The sequence below is a fragment of the Epinephelus fuscoguttatus genome, linkage group LG7 (assembly GCF_011397635.1).
Source record: "Epinephelus fuscoguttatus linkage group LG7, E.fuscoguttatus.final_Chr_v1".
In the NCBI taxonomy this organism is placed as follows: domain Eukaryota; kingdom Metazoa; phylum Chordata; class Actinopteri; order Perciformes; family Serranidae; genus Epinephelus; species Epinephelus fuscoguttatus.
In genome coordinates, this window is record NC_064758.1 from 20,875,586 (window position 1) to 20,902,762 (window position 27,177).

Genomic DNA, 27,177 nt, shown 5'->3' on the forward strand with positions numbered 1-27,177 from the left:
TTTGTGCAATTTGTGAAACATTTCTTACCAAGTTGCTCATTGCCTTTTCCCCCATGGTTTTGTAAGAAATTGCACCAACATACCCAGGGTTCAAGGGTTTAAATATCTGCGAAAGGCATCTGAAAGCAGCATAAGAAAAGTGATGTTGCTCCAGGTTTCAAAGAGTTAACTTTGTCACACAAAAATAACCCTTGTATATGTTTATAATATTAATTACCAAATATCTACAAACCCATCTTAGTATAGAATATATATATATATGTGTATATATATAGAGAGAGAGAGAGAGAGAGAGATACAGATATAGAGATATCTTTTTGAACAAACAGTGATGAATTACTTATATGAAAGTATATATTTTTATATTATTTTTTTTATTTTTAATGATGTATTTTAAATGTATGTAATGGTTGTGTGTATGTGTGTGTGGACCATTTGAGTCCGTAATAAAGATGATGATTATTATTAGACTATTATCAGACACAAAGGATTTATAATTGTTGAAAAAATCTAAAATAATTAACGTGCAAAATATGATATTGACAAAAGGGAGACAGCAGTAACAAGTCACAGCTCTCTGCATGGATAGATTACTGAATGGGCCAACCGGGCACAGGTCCAGGGGCCCCCCTGGCCTTCACCTGCACAATGTCACTTGAATTAACACACACCAACCAGGAAAAAACTCAAGAGGACCACAAGAACGCACAAGAAGCTACAAGAACCTGCAAGACAACCACAAAGAAACACAAAATGACCAAATGACACAATATGACCTGAGAGAAACACAACATTACCACAGAGACACAAAACAGCTAAAAGGTGGATAAGAACAAATGGCATGCTAAACAACAACAAAAGAGGCAAACATCATAAAGTGTGTGTGTGTCTTGCTCCTGTGTAGGAGAGGTGGTGGGGCCTTTTGCATATCTGTCCCCAGGGGCCCATTGTCTTATAATCGGCCCCTGGCTCTCTGACAGGAAGAGATGGAAACTAGCAGAGCAGGTGCAGTTACAGGTACACAAGTGTGGCCTCTTCCTCAGATTAAAATCTCTCTGTCCCAACACAATACACTCTTCATTAGCCTGTGTGGAAACATTCATGCAGTGCAAACATCGTATTAAGATGCATAACTAGGTGAAATGAGCACCAGTCTGGACTGTGAAAGCATGATCAGATGAGTGTCTGACCAGTGTGCCTGCAGTATGATCAGAAATACACCGGGCGGATTAGTCGCCATCTGTCAAATGTTGCCGAGTGTCTTGTGGTGGTTTCAGCCTCCATCTCATGAGAGCCATTCAGTTTGGTTCAATTTGGTTAATAGTCTGTGTGGACGTTCAGCAGTTAATGAACATGAGGGCACTTTACAGCAGCAGATGCAGCCTGTGATGTTGTTTGTGGCGTCCTCACTTTGTGAAATGATAAAGAGTTACAAATAAAAAAAGGATGAACAGGATTGAATAAAGTAACACCTCTGCAGTCGCTAGACATGAGCGTGATCGAGGTGTACTGGAGCGCTTTTTATAAAGCAAATTTTCACTTTAGAAAGAATCACAGGATCATCTTGAAAATGGTGAGTAAACTAGACGATGTTGACACATTTGAGAAGATGGACATGACACCTTGTTAGTTTATGGATATTTATATGTTGTCAGGTGTTTCTTTCAAGCTTTATCAGGCATTATAATCATGACAACTGTAGTTAGACATTTGCAGTAATCAGCTACAACATCTATTGATATTTTAAGTTTGACTAGATGAACCTATTTAGAACTTAAAGGGACAGTTCACCCCAAAATCAAAAATACATATTTCTTCTCTTACCTGTAGTGCTGTTTATATATCTAGATTGTGTGTGAGTTGCAGAGTGTTGGAGATGTCAACCGTAGACATGTCTGACTTCCCTCCAGTATAATGGAACTAGATGGCACTCGGCTTGTGGTACTCAAAGTGCCAAAAAATACATAAAAAAAACCCCCAATTCAACATCAATGCCTCTTTCACGAAATCATGACCTGGTTACTCAAAATAATCCACAGACCTTGTCGAGCCCTTGTTGTTAACCACAGACTATTTCAGGCATCTAACCAAAAACTCCCTGACTTTGAGAAAAGGGAACTGGGAGTGCTAACTCATTTACAAGTTTTAAGACTCATTTCTGCAGCACTCTACTAATGTTAAACGACATCACTGTCACAAGCATGAGCCTCTCGTCCGTGAGTAGATGCACACTTCCTTCTGTGCAGTGATACAATTTGTAGGTGAAGTTCAGTAGGAAGAAAATAGTTCCTGCATGAAACTGCTCACAACAAGGTCTTTGGATTATCTTGAGTAACCGCGTCATGATTTCTGGAAAGAGACATTGATGCTGAGTTTGTCATTTGGCACTTTGAGTACCACAAGTGCTATTTAGTTCCATTACACTGGAGAGAAGTCAGAGATCTCGACTGCCGATATCTCCAGCACTCTGCAACTCACATCAAAACAATCCAAACTGATAAATAACACCACAGGTAGGAGGAAGAATATGGATTTTTGATTTTAAGGTGAACTGTCCCTTTAATGTCAAGATGTTTACATAATCAGTCATAACTGATATTGAGCTTTGAAGCCTTGTTTGTGAGTAAAAAAATCAATGGTGTTTGTTTTATGTACTCATTTGATCTGTTTGTGAATTCTGTTTCATCTTTTACTTTTGGGCTGTTTGATAGTCTCACTTTCACCACCAGAGGACGCCAGCGCTCAAGATTTAAAACACTTTCGGCAGCACAGCTCAGGGCGTGTGCTGCCACCTGCACCAAGTCTGCACTGGTGATACTCAGTGTGAGTGATGACTGAAGAAAAACAAGAGCAGACAGAAGTTATACCCCATCTCATCATCCTTTATTTTGTTTACGAGCAAGCATCAACTTCACTACAATTTGCCTTCCAATTGGTAGAAAAGTGAGAGCAGCTCCAACAAGCACAAAGGAAGTATTCAAACCTTCCGAAAAACATCGTCACCTTCCATTTTGAGCACATTTTGAAAAGAAAAATAAAAGAAAAAAATATATATATCTGGAGTGTTGTGAACGTGTGAAACAGACGATCTGAGAATCAGTAGTGTGTCACGTCTCCTTTCTCACTCCGGTCTCACAACCCCAAATGGAACGTACACAAACTTGTGGTTCATGCAAAGTAAATTCCCCTTAAATCTTAGTGTTATTACAGTTTGGCTGCATTTCAGTTTGTTAGGCAGTGACATTCAATTCAACCAACGTACACTTAGCTCAGGGGGGCTGATCAGAAAGCATTAAACCCAGAAAACTGGAGATGGTGGAGTCACTGTGGAGACTTGACCCAAGAGTCAGCGTGCACATATCGGTGACCCATGGTATTATACTTTAAAACTGCAGATGAAACGTGGACATTTAGTGTTTGACGTTAATGAAACGGAGAACTCCGACAGGCTTTTTACTCTGGTTCTTGTGAATTTCATGCTGCCCTCAAAAATCATTTCCCAACAACTCAGGCAATAGGACACTGTTCAAAGTTACCTTCCACTATACACAAATAGCTCAGTTAACAGTATACCCATGTATGCTGCCAAAGCAATTTCATAATGTACTGTACATCTTTTTAAAGGTGAATTCCGTCAATGATTTAGTACAATATCTATAGAAGAGACAATATGGATCTACTTCCTCTACACATCAACATGGACACATGACATCTATGTAAAACGGGTTTTTTTTCTTCACTTTTAATAAAACTAGCAGTGGACTACTGTTACAACAAACTGAAACAAAATGTAATCCCCAGCTCTGTAAGAAACCTAGCATTAAACAAATACAAAGAAACAAACAAAGATTGCCACAAATAAGAGCATGGATGAGTGTTTTTTTATTTTTCTTTGTTAGACCTGCTAATTGCGCTATGATCGGAAAAAGGCACTCCCATCTCAGCCGGCTCAGACCTGGCCCCCTTTTTATTAAAAAGTCCAAGTCATCATGGAGGGGAGACTGTTCCCTACGTTTCCACCACAGCCCTCTTAAAATTATAAATTAATTGAAGCGAACAAATACACAACTCAAACCCTCAAAAGCAGCCTGGAAACTGTCTCTTGAATGTGTTTCTGAATTCAATTTTGGCCTCTGAAAATAGATTTGCATGCAAAATATGAGACTCAAAACACCAATGTTTCTAATCCCGATAATGCCGCATTCTCTGATCTACTTTAATTAACGCAGGTTTAACTTGGTAACCAAAAACATGAGACAAACACTAAGTAGTTAAGTGTGAAGGTATGTTTGTGTCTGGTTTCTGTGAAAGATATATACAACAGTGACGGACAACAGTGTCTGAGAGGAGATAGAGGTTGGACACATTTTCCCAATCAATTGTATAATAAGCTTTATACTAATACCAGAAGGAAAATAAGTTTACCAAATGTAAACAAATATCTTAGAACAACTCTACAGTACAGTTCCATGTACAATAAAATCTAGTGGTCTATGGCAAAAAAAATATTTCATTTTAAGATTCGAACAAGAAGATTCATTTCGAAAGTGTTTTCCTTTTGTGAACTATGCAGCTGTAATTCCTGCAACTACTATATTTTGCGATAGGAAACCAGTTTAAAAATGCATCCAATATATGTTTTATTATTTCAGGTTAAATAGCTGTGCCATGGAAAATAAACTTGCAACATAGCAATCCTGAAAAGTACTTTCATTTAATTCCTCTCCCCCAAAAACAATGCCAGCGACTGCACCATTCAGCCAGGCTCCACTAAAGCTCCGTCTGCCATAAATCTGCTCTTTCAGTAGTTTGAAGGGTTTTTTCCTGCCTACTTTTGTCAGCACAGCAGGGCCGCGATACGGACGAAAAGGCTTTTAAAGCTGCTGAGGAAATCTCTCCACTTGTCCACACACACTGGCAGAAACGTTAGTGCCCATATTTCAAGATCAACAGCACTACAGTACCTGCTGGCCGAGTGTTTGTACCGTTCCACACGAAATGTCAGCCTGCACAGTGCTGCTGGACAGTTTGTGAAGCCTTTAGAGTTTTCTGTATTTCTGCATAAATGTGACATATAATGTGATCAGATCTTAATTAAAGTCCTAAAACTAAATAAAGGGGACCCTGTTTAACAAATGATACAAAAAAAAAATCTTCTTCATTTATTTATTTGGCAACATTGGAACAAGTACATGAGCCTCTAGGATTACCAGTTAATACAAAATTGCACTGGAGTCAGTTGTTTTAATCAATGGGAGGGCAATCCAGTGTGAGTTTAGCAGCCCCTGCCCTATTAAAAAAATCTAAACCTGTGTCTTCACTAGCAAATTCTGGCCTTCACCATACAGGTTTGTGGAAGTGCGTCACGCCTCAACTGAAGGAGATTTCGGCAGCGCTCAGACAAAAAGTTGCTGATGGTCACCAGGCTGGAAAAGACTTTGGCCTTCACCAATCCACCAAATCACTGTCAGTCTGATAGCGTACACATGGAGGAAATTCAACGTGCTTGTCCTCACTCCAAGAGCAATGATAAAGGAGGTCACTGAGAACCCCCTGGTAACATCTACAGGCCTCTCTCGCGTTAGCAAACGTCAGTCTTCATGAGTCGTGATGATCGTCTGCACTCACAGTCACTCCTTATTTTTCTTATTGTTACAAACTATGTGACTGATGAAGGTGCAGCTCTGAAACATTGCAAATAATTATATTTTTGCAAGTTAGACAGTGTATGGGAGTTTGTTTGCGACTTTTGATGTACTTGACCCGCTCCTACAGCTCACGAAACAGATGTGAAAAGTGTTCTTCTGTTCTAATGTTCATTTATCTGCCATCAGACAAACACTGAACGGGAATGGTTTGTGCAAGAAGAACATTTGCTGCCTGTCTCAAGTTTGCTAAAGGCCAGAGGATGGATGGATGGATGAACCAGAAGGCTAAAATTTGCATAAGTTTGCTCAATAAAAAGAATCGAAAAGCATTTTTTGTGTGTTATTTCTTTAACTGTTTTCTCTTCATGTATTTTTAGGGCTTATATGACAATCTGATCACAACTGAGGTCACATTTGTGCAGAAATACAGAAAATTCTGAAGCGTTCACAAACTTTCTCGTCGCACTGTGCATTAGCATTTCTCTATATTCATATGATTACTCTGAACAAAAACAAAATCCCTTCTGTACAACAGTGAGATCTACTGGGAATGAAATACACTGACGCCTGGAGTAGAGCGTTGCCACCTGTGCAAGCAAAGCAATGTATGACGCTGAAACCATCGACAGGTCCTGCCTACGAGAAAGCAACAGAATTGATTTTCCTCTTTGCAAAGAAAGAAAAAAAAAGAGACAAAATGGACAACACTTTGTCATGGAAACCTCCGCTGAACAGTCCTGGGTTTCTCATCATGAAGCAGACATTTTTGTACAAGCATGATGGAACAGCTTTTGCGGAAATTTAGCGACATGCTACAGCCTGTGTGACACAAATATTCTACATTACGAACTGCGTCATTTTAGATATTGGACCCCGTTGAGTAGGCCTTCACTAACACATCGACTAATTACATGGTTTCTTTATATTTACAAAATCTTTAAAAAGCAATTTATTTCTCTACACATATGACGTTCTGAAATATCCTCATGCACTAAAAGAAGAAAACAAAAAACAAAAACAAAAAGAAAATGCGGTCTACTTGTTAAAAGCATCATTTCGTTTCACTGTGGACTACAAGTCAAGAGAACTCAAGTCAAAGCTATACGTGAGATTAGCTGCAAACAAATCTAAAAGCATTATGCAAAGAATATACATCAGGGGAAAAAACGTCTCCGTCTGAAAGCTTCACGTCTGAGAGAAAACAAAAGTGCAGGGTTGGCTTCCTCACACAGTTCAAAACAAATGTAGGCCAAGTCTTCCTGGGAATTAAAATATAATAAATAAAAAAATAAACAGTAAAAATCAGCAATCTGGTGATGACTACACTACACTGAGTACCACCACTAAGATAACAACAGGAAAGCCTTGACCATAGATACGCTGAAGGGAATTTTTGTTTTGCTTTTTTTTTTCCTCTTTTTTTTTTTTTTTTTTTTTTTTTACATCATGGCTCCTTGGACATGAAATTGTAGGGTGTGTGTGTGTGTGTGTGTGTGTGTGTGTGTGTGTGTGAAGCAGTGAGAATCTGAGTGTGAGTTGGTGGTGTGTGTGTGTGTGTGTGTGTGTGTGAGCTAGTGTTGAGTATTATATGTGAGTGTGTGTGTGCTGCTTTAGTAGGTGAGGGTGGAGTCGTCCCACTCCAGCTGCTGCTGTCTGCTGGCCCCCTGCTGGTCCTCCGGCTCTCCGCCCTCCTCGTCTTCGCTGCTCTCTGACTCAGCGCTCGTGATGTCATCTTCCTCCTCTCCATCCTCGCTCTCCTCCTCCTCTTCCTCCTCCTCCTCGCTGCTGTGCTGGTCCTCGTATGTCTGCATTAACAGACAGAGGGGGAGAGAGGGAGGGGTTGTTAGTGAGGGATCTAAACTGCTCCTGCACGTGTAGAGCTTCCCCCGTTTTTAAACCAAAACCTGCTGACTTTGTATTAAGTGACACGCACATCTTGACATCCTGCTACAAATTCTTCTTAAGCCCTATTTGCTCTGGACCAGTATTACCAGGGGACCTCATGTGAATTAGACATTACCCCCACACATCTGTGTTTTGTGCAGCGCATTCACACAGGATAGCAAAGTCTGTATTTTACTCAAAGTTACTCACATTATCCCAACATATGATGCACACAGTCATTTGTAACGCTCCTCTACACAACATAGAAACACTACACAGCACCATAGCAGATATTTTAATGTGTTGATTCCGCCACTCATCGTCATATTTCATTCATCTCATCATCTTTCCAGATTTCGCCCTTCTTAAGTACTTGATGCTAACTCATTCTACGAACTGGTCTCGATACTGCGTAGCAAAACGAGCCTCCTGCACCCAAAATGCTCTCAATACTTTCATTTTTTAATTGCCAGTGTAGCGAACATGACACTCCACTGGCAAAGATGCAGAAAAGACAGTGTTCCTACAGCTTGAGCAAGTTAGATTTGAAACTTTTTCAATCCCTCTTGGAATGAAATTTAAGACAAAAAAACATCAATTACTTAGGATAAGGGACAATTTTGTCCAAATGTTTATTGTAAGATAAAACAGAACTTTTCTGTCTTGTGTCGGAGACAACAGTAGAGCAGAACCGTTAAATATCTGGTGTTTGTTAGTGATTTTGTGTCTCTCTTTGCATGTGGTATTCCACTGCCTTGATTCCCATTGTGCTGGGATTGAAAAACTTAAAAATAAAAATACACTGAGCCTCATGTGTATTGACTTGTAACGGCCTGCCAAGCCGCGAAATCTTGGTTAAATAGCCAATTTTTATTGAATTTGCTCTTCCCCATGTCGTCCAGGGTACAGTGACAGCTGGTTAGCAGACAGTGGATCCTCTGCTCTGAGCACAATGTTGCTGGTTCTGCTATCCTGATCTGTGTGATGTTAATGTGAAAGGCATTTGGTGATTTCTTTTTCTGTATTTTTTTGTTTAAACAGAGGTGACCAATTATTTTGAAAATTCACAATGCAATGTCCGGAAAAAAAAACAAAAACAAAAAAAAAAAAAACCCACATGATTCATAAAATCCAATGTTGCATGTCTGAGCATTCTTAAGACTTTTGAAAGACTGATTCAAGACATCTTCATCCTAGTTAAGGCTTTATTCTTGGATTACTAAATTCATGCATTTCAAGACTTTTTAAGGATCTGCAGGAACCCTAAAAAAAGGCGCAGAGAAAAAAAAAAACCTGAACATGATTTCAAATCACAGAAATGCTGATTTGCTGGGGACTAATGTTATCCAATGACCTACGTATATGGTGAAATAAAGGCAGTAATTTTGCAGTAAAATTCTTTTAGACAAACTGCGGATGTGGCAGATTCATATGTGATTAAGATCACAGATGGCCTCCACAATTATTACAAATTACCTGAGGTCCCCAGGTAATAACAGTCTCATGCTGAATGAGGCTTCAGATGGGTAATTCTTGAAAAGGTGAGTAAGTAAGTTCTTGTATTCAAAATAGTAAAACCCTGTGTTCAAGGTTTTATTGGGAGTAAAATACCAAATGCAGTCTTAAGTTATTTTCTGGCAGTGTAAAAACCATTTTGAGTGTCTGAGTGTTTTGCATTTTTCTCCCAGTGCATTTGTGTTAATTATTCTACAAATGTCTGTTTTTAAAGGTAACACGTCTAAAAACAGTACTACAAACTATTTAAATTTTAGTTTAATTTAGGGCATGACCCACTCATCATTCCCTACCTCTCTCTCTATCCTCATTTCCTGTCATCTCTGTACTACCAGCTGTCTAATTAAAACAGAAATGTCCTAAATATCTTAAAGAAAACATGAGTTTGGTCTCACTTAATACAAAACTGCAGAACATAGCCAATTGCCTTGTTTGTGATTCTGTTTACATTTGACTTTATCATGATACCAACTGATATCAGAAAATATCTTTATCAATATTGTGGTAATGATTTACACCGTACAGCCCAGCTACAGTGGATGGCCACTTTAAATTTAAGCTTCCAAACTGAAATATCATCTAACAACATGAGCTGCACACAGCACACTCATGATAACCCATCCGACTGGTTTGTGATGTTCAGGACAAAAGAAACAAAAGATCTAATTCTGAATTCAGCCTTTCTGGGTTCTCAATGAACGCTATACGAGAGACCGTTTGTATTTCACTACTTCATCACTGTTGCCGTCCACTTCCCACAACAGAGTTTAATCTGGACCACATTTGCACAAATCTAGGAGGGCTCACTAAATACTGAAGTGAAGCTCTTCTCTGCTCTAACTCGTGATGGGATTTTGGCCGACTACTTTAGCCAATACTGCAGCAGCAATTCTTAAAATGAAAATACAGTAGCACATCCACCATCCACCTAAAATCTCCTTTTCAGTGACTTCCAGGGATTTAACTTTTAACCTTGCTGCAGTGATATACAGATGTACACCAGGACACTGTGTTGGGTGTGGCTACAGATGCACCAGGGCACAATACTGACTACTGCTGAGTGCGTTCAGAGGTGACACAGGCCTGAAACTTTCCACTAGTAATGGAAGTAAAACACTGCCTGTCAAACTGGTGCTCAGATACTGTAAGATGAGTTATGCCAGCCTTGCACCAAATTACTTTTCAAGTGGTTTCACTGTCACAGACAAATTCCCAGCATCAGAATAAAAATCATGAAACTTTTCCCACCACTAATCTCGAATGTTTGCTGAAATGTGGTCATAAAACTCAGTCCAAGCTGGCTTAAGTCAGTGTTTTTCTCGTCTTGATGTTGTGATAAAATCAAACATGTTAAATGCTTCTAAGATTTTAGATATAGCTCATGCAAATAGTGAAGAATAGCTGAGCTTTCTCCTGCACGAAACAACAAGACGCAAACTGGGTAGACAGTAAAAATGGGGAAAACTCTGGGGAGGCGCAAGAACATGAACAAGTCTCGTTTCTCTCGTACTGTGGAAAAGGAGGAACAACTAGTGGGGGTGTATGGCAGGCATTAATCGCTGGATTATTGTTACTATCAGCAAAAATAGATAAATATAAATTAGCTGCAAGCCCATGTATGACTCGAAAAGGCACGATTCCCCTGTACAAATATTAAATCCTGCCCACAAGCTGACTCACTGATTCGAAACTTTCACTGAAGACTTTTGGAAGACAAAAATATTGGTGAGACTTTATTGGCTGGGACATGAAAACTCCTCTAAATATTCACAAGACCAACTGGTTGCACTGCATAATCCAACTACTGATATCCAACTCTTTTATCTTAATTAGCGAGGTAACACTTCATAAATATCTATAACAAAGTCTCTTCCCCCGTCCTAGGGGGAAGAGACTAGGCCACAGTCACAGCATCACCCAGACAGCATTAGCAGGTGAAAAGCTGTCTGGGCTGCAACCCCACCACGTTTTGTTGAGAAGTGAAATTCTGTTCAGCTTTTCACTGGCTAATCACCAGAAAAATGTTCACCCATTTTGCCTCCCAGCAGACACGCTGTGTGTGTTTACCTCCATGGGGTTAACGGTGATGGTGAGAGCTGAGTCATCCCAGTCCATCTCGTTCTCTTTGCCGTTCTCCTGGTCCCTCATGGTTCGCTGGTGTGCGGCTCGGATGCGGAACACGCCCAGGATGATCATAAACACTAAAAAGCTGACGCACACCACAATGACAATGGTGGCAGCGCTGGGAACAACTGTGACAAAGCACAAACACACAAACACAAAATTACAGGTTAGACATAAACTATATTTAATCTGCACATAAAAAACATTTTACAGTTTTATGTGAGGAGACAAAGCATCCACGTCTGTCTGAGGGCATTTCAAGGGCTGTAGTTTCATGGTGTGCCAGCGCTGATTTTAATGGTTTCTTAGTAAACTGCAGATGCTTTCGGCAGCTCTAGGTGTGCGTCTTTCTTTAAATAGCTTTGCCTGTCTCCCTCTGCTCCGCTTTGCCCCATATTAGCAGAATGGCCCTTTCTTTTGCGTGGCAGGCTTAGTGAGCCTGACAGCCCAGAGGATTACTAAAGCCAAGAAATAAAAGGTTTGTGTTAAGACCACCGCCTGTACAGATGTCACAGACAGCACTTGCGCCATTAAAAAAAAAAAAGAGGGGCGAACACCCAGCGTTTCCTACGTGTCCTACTTCTGGTTAATAGATTGTAATCCAACCTCAGCAATGCGTTTCACACCAGAGGCCAAATATTTTTTCTACAGCAACAACAGATTACTGGGTTGATTTTGACGCTTGGCATCAAAGCTGCAGTTGGTTACTTTTTTAATATTTGCTGAAGATGTCACTTCTCGTATTGCTTTTGATGGCATTTGCATGAAAATGACCAAAGCTGAGGAGTCGCTCATGCAGCTGTCAATCAAAGCTCCTGAACTGTGGTCAAACTGTCAAACAAGGCAGCACTGGCTCACAAACTCTCTCAATTTACAGCTAAACAGTACACTATTATATTTCTGAAAACATCTGAGGTGAAAAATAGGCATAGCAGTAAACAATCTTGATTCATGTTTGATCAGCGCTGCCTAGTTTGACAGTTTTACCACAGCTCTAAAGCAGTGACCGACATGATTGATACCCACATTAGAGTCTCTTTGGCTTTGACTGGTTGTTTTCAGTCATGTGCAAAAGCCATTAGAAGTGTTATGAGGGGGCTACAGATTATCTGTCCCATGGGCAGCATGTTAGTGCAGTGGTTAGCACTGTCATCACATAGCAAAACAGTTCCAGGTTCAAACCCTGCTGGCCAGCTGGGGTCCTTCTGTGTGTTTGCGTGTACTCCTGGTTCTTTGCAAAAGTTCTCCTGGCTCCTCGTAGGTTTTCTCTAGGTTCTCTGGCTTCCTTCCGTCCAAAGATGTGCAGGTTAGGATAACTGGTGACTGTAGATTGCCCGTAGGTGTGAGCATGAATGGTTGCCTGTCTCTATGTGTCAGCTTTATGATAGTTTGGCACGCCAGGGTGTACCCTGCCTCTCACCCAATGTCAGCTCGGATAGGCTTCAGTCGCCCCATGACCCTTAAGAGGATATGTGTTTTACAGAAAATCGATTGATAGGTATCTGTCAAATATGACAAGAAGTTCTTTTTAAAAAAGTTACCAACTGTGGCAATTGTGAAGTTTCGGCAGGCGCAAAGTCAAATCACTGTTCATAGAGAGATTATATATTATGATGCCTGAAAGTTTGTTTTTAGGCAAAATGTAAATCTCTGAAACTGAAACTGAAATTCATTCTTTGTATTTCTGTCCTTTAACACTGCTAGTTGTGAAGATATACTTAAGTAGAAAAAGTAAAATAAAAAAATATTGTACATAGTCCTGGTTTGTATGATGCAAAGGACAAAAAAAGATGCATTGTGTATTATTTCAAAAAGGTATCACATGCTGCGGTACCTGAGGCCTGGTGAGCGTTGACCAGGTTGTGACCGGACAGATCTACAGAGGCATGATGTACAGGGTTGATGAAGTTGGGCTGCACCATGGCGTTGTTGGCATGCTCCACAGGATTGGCTGTGTGGATTACATTTACCTGAAAAGTATAAAACACAGAAACACATTGTGACAAAATGCTCTCTCCATTTTAGCTAAATGTACTGTGAGGATACAAAGGAATGTTTCAGTTAACATACAGCCACTGCTTGCACACCTCTGTCATGAATGTGTCACTGTTATGTGATGTAACTGACAAATGCTCAGTTATACCTCGACCTTGAAGTCATTGCTGATGTAGCGACCGTTGAGTTCGGAGCAGACCAGTTTGAATTTCCTGTCAAAGAGAGCCTCAGTGTGCCAGTTCTTGTAACGGATTAGATGCAGGACCTGCTCGTAGTTGGCCATGGTGTTCACACCTGGAACACACAGAGGGGAGCTTGTGTCAGAGAAATTTGAGCAAAAAGTCACCTGAAAAGTTAAAGTAGAGTATTGTTGTGGAATAACCTGTTTGTAAAAATTCAGCAATATATTGCTTTAAAGAAAAGATACCCTGAGAGACAGTGGTAACTCTGACTTCAAATCACACTGGTTCACATTTTGATTGTGCCTAAACTTTAAATACTTACACATGCACATTATATATGGTTCCATATTTTTTTTTATTGTTTACCCGCGAGGCATCTATTAAACAGATTTCAAAGACTTTACTTCTTGTGTCAAGCAGATATTTTTTGCCGTCATATCACCACGATGTGCTAGTTCTGGCAGCTTTGTGATCTTTACCGGTGATGACGAGGCCCAGGTTAGAGGAGCTCATCTCCAGGCCGTGCTGCTGCAGCTGGGACATGTCCACCTCCAGGCCCTCGTGCTCCCCGTCCAGCTCGTCTCCCACCACAGTCACTTCACACGTGTCCAGGTTGTGCATGATCTCCTCTGACACCACCGTCTCTTGGACTGAATAAACAATGGAGAAAAGATTTAGAATGAAGACTTGTTGGGCTCTTCTCAAATTTATTATTGTCCTGGGTCTGTAATTCAAGTTTGCCGTTAGTGTTAAAAGAATACTCCACTTATTTAGCATTGTGCTCTCATAACACGGACTAACGATGGACAGCAGCAGAACAGAGCAGATATTTATATTTCATGGATTCGTGTTCCTTGTCAGAACTTGTCGCCTACATTACCCACAATACAACTGCTTACAGTTGGGTCAGACATTTGGATGTATTATGCTAGCAGCAGCTAATGTACCTCACACCACTGGCCTCAAGCAGAACTGAGGAGTGGGCTACACAAATCTAGTAAACTCATTTCTTTAGGACCCTGACACACCAAGCAGGCAGTCAGCCGTTGGTCAATGTCAGGCCGTCAATGAGCGTCTCTTGCCCTAGTTTTTGCGGTGTGTCCCACATCCTTGGCAAGAGTCAGCCCATGTCGGCTATTTTTTGGCTGATTCAGCATGTTGAATCGGCATTGTTGCTGGCAGAACGCGACAATAAGAGAAATCTCTCTGATAGGCATGTTCAACTCAGTGCACGAGTAAGAAAGGGTGAAAGGGAAGAGAGGAAAGTAAACAAACGACAAAATACCAAAATACACTTTTCTTTTCACAAGATTAAAACATCTTTCTATTCATGTGAAATTTCCAGTTCACAAATACAACGACTTGTTAATGAGCTGCTGAAATGTCTTATTTTAGAGAGCAATTCATGGAAAACAGGGTGAGGGTTAGAGGGGGAGGATGAAGAACTGAATCTAGATGAGTAAGCATCTCAGATAACACGATATGGGCCACCTCAGTTTGATCATTAGAAATGATCAGCGATAGTACAGTTCAAAGTGAGCTTCTACAACCTCCATTGTCAGGACAGCAGCTAGACTTAGCTATGCTGTTACTGTGCCACATACATGTATACACACAGTCATCACAGCTGTCCTTCATCATGAACTACTGCAGATTGACTAGCGTTGTTAACAGCAAATAATGATCAATGTTTAGTGTTACTAGAAGTATGGTGCTCCTTTGTTGACACAGGTAGTTTAATAGTCTTAATTATAAAGTCCTCTGTAATTATATATTTTTTAATTAGTTTAAGAACAGAGGTGTAAAACATGAAAAAAGTCATATAAAATTTTACTATATTTAAACAGCCCAGCTGAGGCAGCCTGTCATGTCCGTTTTGCTTGTGAAACATGAATATTTTATGCATGTACATTTTGCACCTTTTGACTCTGTGGAAGCTGCTATTAGGTGATTCTTAGTCATCTGCTGTGACATCTCGTGTTTGTTGGCGGTGGAAGGTGGGGCAGGCTTATGCAGGTAATAGCAATAGATCTCTGTAAGCCCTTTTGTCCCATATGGCCTGCTGTTTACCACAGGACATTGCATCTCCCTGTATCTGTGTCACATCTATTGTCTCTCCACGTCTTAGCTCATACAACGAGCCAGATGGCTGGCTGGTCACTGCCCCTCCCATAAAGCAGTAAACAACTTATCTCTTTCCTCCCTCCCTCTCGCTCTGTCTGTCCAGTGCCTTCTGCCTCCAGGCGTAATCCTCCTCACCATCACCAGCTACTGTACATCTACACACCGCTATTAACTGTACATTCAGTGTCACCACGGCAACTAAGGTGGCACAAGACTAAGATTACATATGTGGTAGTTTTGAAGTCGAAATTATATAACTCAGAGGATGAGCAGACTGTTAAACAAACAACACAACTAATCCATGGAAAATAGGTTGGCTACATCTACAATCCTCTCTAACATTATCTAAGGATAATGTAGAGGACATATGTGCACTTCTCTCACCCGTAGGGTCGTCATCAGCTCCCTCTGCCGCTTCAGACTCAGCGTCGGCCTCCACTTCGCGGGTGATGGTGCTCACGATGCGTAGCTCTGGGAAAAGCGTCACACCTTCCTGGCTCTCAAATTCGGCAGCGCTGCGGGCAAAGTGGTCGATGCCGCTCAGGCTGATCTTTGGCTCTTCGGGCTGCAGCACCATCACATAACCTTCGGCATCTGGTACGGTTACGCAGGACTCCTCGTTGAAGCATCTGGGGGGGAGATTTAAGTTTGAATAGCTGTATTGTTTATCCTTTTTTAAAGAAAAGGGATACTTTGCTGATTTTCAACTAGCTTTATGTCATAATAATGTGGATAGTATGTGTAAACACATAAATGAATAAAACAGAAGCTGAATAAACTGAGCTCAAATCATAAAACCAAGCAGTGCTGATAAAATATAAACCAGTATTCTGTTGCAATACAATGCGTCCTGTGTCAAAATGGATGAGCTTGCATTATGTCATCCACCAGTGGGAGCATTTATTGGTCCTGAGTGGCGCAGTACATTCTTGCATTAGTAGTAGTTTCTACCTTTTGAGCAAAACCAAATGCCACAGCCCGTTTTCTCCCGTCATAACGCACCAATTTCAAAATTATTTGCATCTTTCTTCTGCATAGACAGCCCAGTTTTATAAAAAAGACCATCTTTCCAGCATTGGAATAGTTCTTCAATTTGCCATTCTCCCTCTGCTTTGGAAGACAACAAGGGCATTTTAAATGTGCCCTGCTTGTAGTATCTAATGTATGCAAGGCTCAGACAGGGTAATGAGGAAAGACAGACTGAGATGGACTGTTACAGCTTCAGAACAAACATGGAGGTGAATAAATTTGAGCCATTTGGACTCAACAGTAGGAAAGGAAACAAGGAATTTGTAGCATCGTAGAAGATAACAGCTTCAAAATCTCTTAAAAGCTGTGAAGTTGTAAAATTGGTCTGTTAGAAAGAGCTGAGGAGCAATTTTAGAAACTCTTTTCAGGAGTAATTGCGTGCAGTTTTACGTGCTCCAACTGTTCAGACGTGTAGTAAATATTATGCTCTTTTCAGGAGGGAAAGGAACATAAAAACACGGGAATATGCTTGTAAACAGGTGTACTTAATGGTGTGGAGAGAAATCTTAAAAGGTAAAAAAAAAAAAAAAAATAGACCCATTTTGTGTTTCGCTGTGAACACAACTCCACATAAAAACTGCTTATTACAGAGCCTCCTCTACATTTATGTAGATGTAATGACACTGACAGCTGGGAAGTTGCCCTCACGGTAGAAACTGAAGCTATAAGCAAAATTCATCTTTTGGTCTATTTGCTAAGTCTGCCCAATAAAACGCAGTGTTGGTGCAGATTTGTGCATATGCAAATAAGAAGCAATGTTAAACTGCAACACTAACTGGAGGTGAACTTAGAGTGTACTCAGCAGAAACCTGAGTCGTAATACAGTCTTTTCATACATCATCTGTGACTGTGATGCTGTTTTGTTATTCACATTTCAGCCTCTGAATACATCATTGTCATAAAAACTACATCAAAGAGAAGTGAAAAACAAAAATGCAGAATCTTACAGCTCTTCTGTCCCTCTCCAACCTTCAAACATCTCATGTTTACTCTCTCTGTTATGGAAATTAGGAAGAACTCTTGACCTCTATTTTACCTGATGAAACCATCTTTACATTTAAAGCAGGAAGACGAATCCTCTCTGAATGTCTATTAGGCTGAAAGAACCTGTTCCACAAACGCTGGGCTGCTGCTGACTGACAAGTGAACTGACACGAGATAATAACATCGAGTGAAGTATTTTTGGCTTCTTACTTGACAGTGGTGGAGATGCGAAGGTGCCTGATGCCAGGGGTGGGGAACTGGCGGGAGTTCAAGTAGGAGATGTGCTGCATGACCTTGTCGAAGGCATCAATGTCGTCACCCTCAACAGTCAGAGAGGACTGGTTGGGGTTAAACTCAACCTGAGAGAAGAAATGAAGATTACAGACTGTGTGATTTGAGGCAGGATTGTCTAATGCAACACTCTTAACCAAAATGTTTTAGTGTGTGCTATTGGACTGATACTTATAAACATGTGTCGAGCTAGTTAAAGTCATTTAACATGTGTAATACACACACCCATCCATGGCAACCATGCAGCTGCAATGGTCAACTTTTGGCCAATATACATTTAAAGGACCTCTATACAATATTTAGAGCATTAATATAGCAACAAGTAACTATTTGCTATGTAAAGATATAGTGGAGTTATGCCATCTTGAGCGGAAAATGAAGTTACGCTCCCTCTTTGAGTGATTTAAACAGAGCTTTTTTTTTGTTGTTTTTGTGTGCATGTTAGTACATGTGAGTCCCTGTGTGTGTATACCACTGGCTAGCTTCTCATTGCACTCATACAGGGGTTACCACTGATACTGGTGCCCACCCTGCAGTTGAATGTACACTTTGCTTCTCTTAATAGAATCTCAAGCCTAAAAAGATTTGCAACCGCTGAGTTAGACCATTTTTTCGACAAACAAATACACTGAGTTCCAGCCTGACTGAGGCTGGGTGTGCTTTGTGTCTCTAAAACACTGCTCTCTACTCACCTTGACAGCTGAAGCTACCTCCTCAGGCAGCTGCACGTCCAGTCCTTCCTTGCAGGTATACAAACAGTCAATCACTTTCTTGTTCTCCAGCTTGCCAGAGCGAATCATCAGCCCCGCAAGGTTTCCCCGGAAAAACTGAGCCATTCGAGCATTTCCACCTGGGCACGTCACGATAGCAGTAGGAGAAGAAAACAGTAACACACACATATAAAAAAAAAGTTAGTTACATTCCACAGACTTCACCATTTCTGGGTGGGTGATTCAAGCATGCTGTTTCAATGTGCAAAGCTGGCGTGAATGGCATTCATGCAAGTTAGTATGTGTGCCCTTACAAGGCCTGAGGCCCAGTGAGGGAGACAGGAGAATGATGGATGACCTTATGCACGTCTTATACATGCACCATCTGCATTAACAGGGTGAGCTTCTGTCTTACTGTGAGGAAAAATGACATCAACAGAAAAAAAGAAACTCAAAGAAGGAATTATATAAGACAATGGTGAAATAAATCTTTTCTGATCATTTTCACAAAATAAAAGAACCATCTTGAAGACTGCAAAATGCTTGAAGTACACAAAAATGATGAGCCTTGAAATTTTAATATAATTCAGTATGTCAGTGTTGATGTGAGGTGCATCAGTCCTGCCAAATGAGAGGAGGAATAATCATGTCTTCCTGCATCACTGCAGAGTCAGAGACAAACCTGGACCTGCACATTTCAAGGTCACAGTTATCCAGTGATGTGTGTGAGTGTGTGTGTGGTGCTGTAGCTTTGTTATCTGATCTGGAGGAGTTACTGCTTCTAACCCAAAGGTCATGTTCTGAAAGAAGAGCCTGCATGACCAAAATGCTGCAGCCAGGTCAGAGCTTTGTGCTCAGTATGTGTCTATTTCTGCTCTGCTTGTGTATCAACTGTCTGCCTGCTGCACTAAGAGGAACGTAAAAATGGGGAATGAGGAAAACGGAAAAAGGGAAAAAAAAAAAAGTATGCAGGCAGCATTAAAATCACACTCATCCATACCACATCATGCTCCAAACAGATATGAAAAAAACGACTCCTTCTGTATCTAGAATGTGTAACAATCATTCTAGTCGAAATGATATGAGGATGCAGTTAGCTTGGTGGGACATTGAGGACACATGGACATATTTGAGGAGTAAGGGAAAGATTTGAGCAACCTGAGGTGGGCTCAGAGACTGACTCAGTGTCATTGTCATGTCCTGAGTTGTCTGTAAAGGATAGAAACAAGAGAGCAGGGAGAGACAGGGAGGAAGGTTCAGGATCTGTAGTAGAGATTCAGATGATAAATATGAGGTGCACCATTGGAGAATCTAACAGAGTTAATAAAATAACATGCACACTACATATTTTATAATCAGGTAACACTGAAGCATCTTTTTATTAAAATACTAAAGAAATCATAGACAAGAGAGATTTCTGTCTTTCTTTGTGATGTATCTGCGCCTCAGATTTGTAAATTAATATATTTTTGTTACAAGAAAAATATGGCTCATAATATTATAGCAATTCTCCAAATATGTACTCAAGAGTTTACCTTGCCAGCAGGCACCAATGGTGAGCTGAGTCTCGATCTTGGAGGAGTGCAGTGGGTAGTCCTCTGTGACCAGGAAGGGCTCAAAGGTGGTTCCATCCACAAACAGAGACACGGTGGGGAACTCCACATTCAGCACATAGTGATGCCACTCTTTGTCACACACCTGCAAAAAAAACAACAGAGCAAACGAAAAGCTAAGACTGGGATTGTAACTACATTTATTTTTGGTTAAATATCATGAAACGCAGACTCTCTAGTCTCTCTACATAAAGTTTTAGAGGCAGCTGACCTGGTCGAGTTTCCAGTGAAACTCTGCTGGTTTGTAATTCTCTGCCTCTGATGGATCTTGGCGGAGGAGGAGGATCAGCCGGCAGTTGTGGACGTACAGCGAGTAGTGGTGTCTGTTCATGTCTGCAGCGGAGAATATTAGAGGGGGGATTAAGATATGAAACTGTAGCTCTAAAACTTAAGTGTAAATAAGATGAGACAGAACTTTAATAATCCTGAACAAACTTCTTGTGCCAGACACTGGTAAAAGACTACAGCAACACAGGAATATAAACTAGGGCTGGGCGGTGACTGGTACTTAAATGAAACATCTACAACATGAGATTTTTGATAAATAATCATCAGTAATCTGGATATAATGACTAAGTGGGTAAAGGCAAATGATAAAACATTATAAATTACATCACTTATGTAATGCAGCCTTAAAAGTCAGGAGAAGACATTACTTACAATATGATATCCAAAATCTAGTCTTATATTACAATAACAATATAACATCAATATATTGCCCAGCCCTAAAGGAAACAGTACAGCAGTAGAGCAATAAATGCAGAGTGTGCGTGGAGTAAAGCTAACACAAGTACCTAACAGAATAAGAGTAAAAGTAACATCAACCTAGTAAAAAAGGGAAACTTGATTATATTTTAATCAATTATCCAACACAAGACTGAAAAGGCGACAATTTCTGGTGTTAACAATTCTTAAAAACTTAACTGCTGAATCTTCCACAGCAGCAAAAAAAAAAAAAAAAAGCAACTACGGCACAATCACATAATAAAGACAAATCTTATGGAGCCTATGGCATTAATATGTTGTATTTATTGATGACTACACCAAGGAGGGCGGTAAATTACTTGTAAACACCAAAACTTACAAGCACAAGCTTGTCACCATGTGCCTTATGATTAAACAAATAACAGATTGCTGCTGGGATTTGTCATCGGCCCATGACAATTTTACTCATGGAGCTTTTTCCTCTTATAATTTTCAAACATGCCTCAACAGGATTTCACAGAAGCAGAAAAAAAGACCACTTTGAAACCAGTAACACAACCAACTGCTATTAACAAATGTACTGTTCTTTCATCTGGGAATGCAACCATAGCTCTTTAGCTGTTTAAAACAACACAACTCAAAGAGTCAGAATTCATTTGAACATGTAATCTTCATACCAAACAGCAACTGGCTGTTAAGCCTTGAAGGTTCAAAAGTTTATATTATAGTACCTTTCTCAATATGCATCTATAGACTTAGTCCATTGCAATATCTAATAAAAATCAGTCATATGATGTCATGTGCTGTAGTTAGAGCGCATCAGGTTATAGCTGCATATAATTCAAATTAAATGTGGACTGTTATCATCCATGAACAGACCTCAATGGTTGCATCTTCCTCTCATTTGATTAGGATTATCAACATCAACAACAGGCCACCCATTTAGTAATATAGTGGCATATCATGTTTCAGAAATAAGATTCTGGACTCCAGCCCGATCATATTTTGGGAAAATAGCAGCACATTATCCATACTAAGGGACAGCCATGGCTGGAGAAACATCCCTGCCTCAGGCGAAGCTCGAGACATTGCTAAAGCAGAATTAATTGGAGACACAGGAAACAAGGAAAATATAAAAGAAGAAGTCATGGCAACAGTGACAGCCCCTGCTGGACGGAGCCATGATAAACAGCCATTAAATAAAAAAATAAAAAAAAATAAATGAATATGTAACCAACAGAATAAATTGATACTGAACATAATAGCTTCACACAAAACCTAAAGTCTGTGGGTCACAGTTTGTGTTTAACATTGGGCTTCAGTATTGAGAATTCAAAACTAAAATGTAGAGGAAATGACCTGAATGCAAGACATTTATGTGAAACAGACACTGCTCTGAATGGAGATCATAAATGGTGCTGAGATCATGTGTATGGGAGCTTCCTGTCCAGGCTGCAGCCGTCCTGATGTAATCCGTCTTATATAAGCAGTCAAACAGAAGCTGATGAACTGCCTCTCGCTGACCACGGCAGAGACTTTACAGTCAATAAGACCAAGACGCTTGTAACCAAACTTTACAACTAGTGACAAAAATGGAAAGGTCAGCAAGCAGCCGGCAGAGGTGAGAAAGTTTCCATGTTAGTAAGCCAGCTGAGCAGTAACACTGATTATAGCCTGAAGTAGCAAAGTTGTTTTTATTAGCAGCATATTTTCAGACACCATATGTGCAGGAGTAATGAGTCTGCCAAGAAGAGTTAACGCAGGTTTGGAAAATAGAAACCAGATATTTTAATGGAATACAGGGTGCTGAATTTATTAGATAACAGAGTGCATGTCTGATGTCACATTTGTATGGTACAAGTTTTACTTTTTTTTTTTTTTTTTTTTGTTGCGGCTTCAGTGCATTTCTGGCATTTATGTCCAACAGCCCAATGAGTAATTTTTAACTGTATAAATGAATAGCAGGTATACACACATAAAAGTTTAGAGTTTGTAAACTCAACAAAAAATAAATAAAAAAGGCGTCCGTGCAGACCTTTTTTTCAGCAGCGCTTTACAAATATTACTCATGTAAACACTCTCTCCTAAACAACACCAAAAACAAAAATAGCTTGTGCTTGGCGTAGTTGTCATGTAGCAATATTCTTTGTATTAGAAAACCTGCAAATCACTGTGGGAGTGAGCTGGTTTTTATCTATATTACTGTGGGTTGGCTGCCCTTTTGTTTTATGCCTTTAACAACATATTGTACACTGCACATTTTGTACCTATATATCTCCATATTCTTAATGTAATTTTCTTCTTTTCCATATTTTTGTTTCACCAATTAACCTGCATGTCTTTGGATTGTAGGAGGAAGCTGGAAATCCCCCTGAGAAAACCCACGCTGACACGGGCAGAACATGCAAACTCCACGCAGGAGGGCTCCCCCACCCTGGGTTCGAACCAGGAACCTTCTTGCTGTGAGGTGACAATACTAACCACTGTACCACCGTGCCTAAAAACCAATCAACTCATAAAACAATTCACTTAAAAGTCAAACTGGAGTTTTGACGCAGTCCAGATGCGGCTAACATCTTTCAAACAATTCCCCCTCCTCTCTTTTCCAGAGACATTACCTGTCTTGTCAGAGTTGCAGAGAATAGTCTCCTTGTCGTGGGCCCCAGGGCCGTGTCTCATCCACACAGAGATGGTGAAGGGCTCCTTCAGGCTGGTGGTCACCATGCCATCGGGAACCTTGATTGCCTGGGTGCCATTGAACTCAAACACCTGGTCGCTGTCGTGCCCGTTATCGGTGGGCAGCCCTACTGTCCAGTTGGCGGAGCTGCTGGGTGCAGGCAGAAGCTCCACAGTGCCTGAGCTGGCTCCTAGAAAACAATCAAAGAGGACAAAGGCAATTATGTTAAGGCACTTGGATTTAGAAAAAAGGCATGAATGCACTGCTGACGATAATCGTTTCCATTGGAGCTTACTTACCACACAGCTTGTGCAGGGACTTCTCAGAGTAGGTGTCACGGTCGCAACCCTTTCCAATGTGGTTGGTTTCCAGTTCAATGTTGGCTCGAATGGACGTGATTGGCTCATCACAGGTCTCCAAGTGCATGCTGGGGAAAAGGGCCAGGCTACCTGTGCCAGGCTCGTACTCGATCCTTTTATTGAAGCCTGAAAGACGAAGCAGGAGAGAGGAAGGAATGAAAACATGTCTTTCACCACGTGAGCGGTCAATACAGCAGCTGTCAATAGTAATTACTCATTAAGAAGTGCTTTGGTTCTTTCAAACATGATAAAAGGCTTTGTGGCTTAAAGGAGTTAAATAACCTTTTTGACAATGGCAGCCTGTTTGTGGACTCTGCGTCGCTGGGTTGCTTTTGTTGAACACAGAGACACACCTAAACAGTGGTGGTTGGCAACCTACAGTGAGTAGAGGAGAGCTTTGATACCTTGCCAGCTGGGTTTGCAGGTGGGCTTGACACTGATCTTGACCAGAACGTCCTCGGAGGCACGGTTCTTTCCACAGTCGTAGGCGGTCACAGTCAGCTTGTACATGCGCTCTTTGCCGTAGCTCAGTTTCTCTGTGTTCTTGATGAAGCCTGAGTCAAGCAGGAAGAAAGGGAGAGTGTGCCAGGGCCGCTCTTTGTTAAATTTCAAAAGCTGCAGCTGTGCTAGAAAACTCATAGAAACCTTCTGAGCTGATAAGCAGCACGCCAAATCTAAGTATTTTCAAATATTCTAAAAAGCTGCCAAATAGAAATCTTTGTTAAAAGGCCCAAAAGTGACTCACTGTCAATCCGAACTAAATGCACATTATATTAACAGACATCTCTCTAGACCACATCGTACCATTGACTTGCATCATTTTCGTTAAGATTCTATACTGAGAGTTCATTTCCAAGCTAATGTGCACACAGATTCTAATTAGCATGCAAGTGATTAAAAGAAAGTGATGGAATTTGTTTGTCTAAGATCTGATCTCATCTTTTTCTTCCACCTCAAACACTAATTAGCTGTCACAGTTGAGCACCTTCGCCAACATTATGCATCTTCACACTGATTGTTCTCTTCATATTATCACCTGTCTGCATTTCCTTTTCATCCGAGCCAGGCGTCACATCAGCCGAGCCTGGATATCGCTGTCTTTTTTTACTGGATCTTTAATTTTGTTTTACAAGACACAAAGATTAATAATCTTACGGTCCGACACGAATGACCAACTCTGGTGACATTTCAAGGAGACCGTCATCGTCTCACAAGGCAACAAGCCGCCTTGAATTCTAAATGGTAGTCGTGCGTTTGCACAGATCAATGTGATGTGTGTCAATAAAATTGTGGCTCTTTGGCATGCACCGCAGCTTTTCCCCAACATGCAGTAACACACGGTTGCTAGGTGTAGGTTCTTACCATCTTTGTCCACAGTGAAGGGCACATCGGGGGTGACGATCTCGTAGTTGCAGATTTGGCTGAACTGGAAAGAGCAGTCGGCGTCCACTGCTTCCACCTTCAGGATGCTGTCGTACTTCTTCCCCTCGATAACGGTGGCTTTGTAGGACTTCTCCTTGAACACTGGTGAATATTCATTGATATCGTTCACCTGGATGTGGACGGTGGCCCTGAAAGAAGACATGCTTGAGTTAGGACACTGTCAGCTGGGGATGTTTCAAGACACAGCTTACTCAAAGCAAAAATATTTATCACACTTTATGACAATGATGACATGAGTTCTGGTCCATTTATGTTCATGCTGACTTATTACAAACAACAGGGAAATAAACAAGTCAGATGAACTCACAGGTGACTCATTGATTTAATGGATTTTGGTGACTGTCATTCTGCATCATCAGAACTTCATGGACACTTCGGGAGAAATCAATTTCTGGTGACTGAAAGCAAGTCGGCTCTGTGGCGTCTTACATTTCATTTATTGTCTCTGGTGGTCACACAATGCTCACTAACAAATACTTGATTATACGCATTCTTAGTCAAGACTACAGATGGACCTCATTGGGGATGCAACTAATGAAACTTTTCATTATTGATTAGTCTATTGACAGGGTTCCTACACATTTGGAATTTCAAAATTCCATACTTTTCCATACCCAAATTTCCAGACCTCTCGTTTTGTTTGTTTTTCAGAGAATATGCGACATCTGAGTAAATATATCAGTGTAACATATTTCACATCACATTTAATTATTCTTAATAGCCAATTGTAGCCAAGTACCATAATGCAGTGATGTAAACACAGGTATGGTGAAAAAAGAGAGAGCCTCTGAACTTCTAGTGGGGTCCGGGGGCATGCCCCCCCGGAAGAAAAGCTTGACTATTTTAAAGTTAAAATACATCAGTCTGGTGCACTTTGGGAGCAAATTTAGGAGGCTAAATATATGAAGAACTTCGTGTTTCTGTAAACAATTTTGGCCACAGTAAGGTAAATATCTAAAATATGCATTAACCAAGCCAAAAAGGCCAGAGAATGTCATGAGCAAAAGTCCCCAGTTTGCTTAACAAAGTGACAGTGTTTAAAAAAAAAAAAAAAAAAAAGCAACATAGGCTATATGTTAATAGCTCAGTATTAATATTTAATTGTTCCAAGTTTTCTATTTCCACTCTGGTTTTAAAACAGTTTCTAACAAACAGAGAGATGCTTTATAACCACACTAAACACACATCCTAATGATGATTTTAGCTGCATTATAATGGTGTAAACTTTATTTTATCCTCAGAGTGACAGCTGACAGTGTGGATGATTTTACACTCTGCAGCTCAGAATAACTTGAGACACCTGATGACTGGAAATAAAAACTAAAGAAATAACCCACATTGTTAATTAGCTCCCGTGATTACAAATATAACATTTCGATGAGACAGACTTCATCAGTCATTAACTACTTTTACATTCTTTGGTTCGGTAGCAGAAACAGTCTGGAATTATTTTAAAGTTCTATTACAGTATGTGATATTAAGAATGATTTCATCCTGTCATCAAACTAAATTGCGAAAAATACTCTGTATTTAAGTCATAATAATTCTTAAATGTGCCTTAGCCTACTTTTAATATTTTAATATTTGTAAATTATTATTATTATTATTATTTCTAGTCTCTACATCTGTTAAATCAGACAAGCTGATGTTCGCAAAATTATTGACAAGGATTTTTTATCTGTTTTATCTGTCTTATTTTATTCTGTTGTAGCCTATGATTACAGGCTGTTGTTACTTAGTTGAAAATAACTGTTTTGCTGTCACCGAAACAGAAGTTTTTTTACAGAAAGGCTATCGTTTCATCTCATATGAGTATGAGTTCATGATGATGATGTCGCTCCTAATTAACAACTCCGCCTCTTTCACATGAATGCGCTCATTGCTGGAAAACACA

General features: G+C 40.3%; 1 protein-coding gene across 4 annotated transcripts in view; it reads right to left on the reverse strand.

Annotated features, from left to right (window-relative positions):
- Positions 1-2,861: 2,861 nt before the first annotated feature.
- Positions 2,862-27,177, reverse strand: part of clstn1 (calsyntenin 1) — a 54,357-nt gene continuing 30,041 nt past the window's right edge. For 2 of the 4 annotated variants that reach the window (XM_049580736.1, XM_049580737.1), the window contains 15 exons: positions 25,203-25,411; positions 24,245-24,394; positions 23,781-23,966; positions 23,423-23,671; positions 20,311-20,432; positions 20,022-20,184; positions 19,645-19,695; positions 18,469-18,626; positions 17,696-17,844; positions 15,857-16,101; positions 13,828-13,998; positions 13,315-13,460; positions 13,006-13,141; positions 11,115-11,299; positions 2,862-7,453 (listed from right to left, as the gene is read on the reverse strand). In XM_049580736.1, the coding sequence (XP_049436693.1) occupies positions 7,259-7,453; positions 11,115-11,299; positions 13,006-13,141; positions 13,315-13,460; positions 13,828-13,998; positions 15,857-16,101; positions 17,696-17,844; positions 18,469-18,626; positions 19,645-19,695; positions 20,022-20,184; positions 20,311-20,432; positions 23,423-23,671; positions 23,781-23,966; positions 24,245-24,394; positions 25,203-25,411 (2,515 nt within the window). In that variant the 3' untranslated portion in view covers positions 2,862-7,258. The remainder of the gene's footprint in view (positions 7,454-11,114; positions 11,300-13,005; positions 13,142-13,314; positions 13,461-13,827; positions 13,999-15,856; positions 16,102-17,695; positions 17,845-18,468; positions 18,627-19,644; positions 19,696-20,021; positions 20,185-20,310; positions 20,433-23,422; positions 23,672-23,780; positions 23,967-24,244; positions 24,395-25,202; positions 25,412-27,177) is intronic. The other 2 variants (XM_049580738.1, XM_049580739.1) reach the window with 1 other exon arrangement.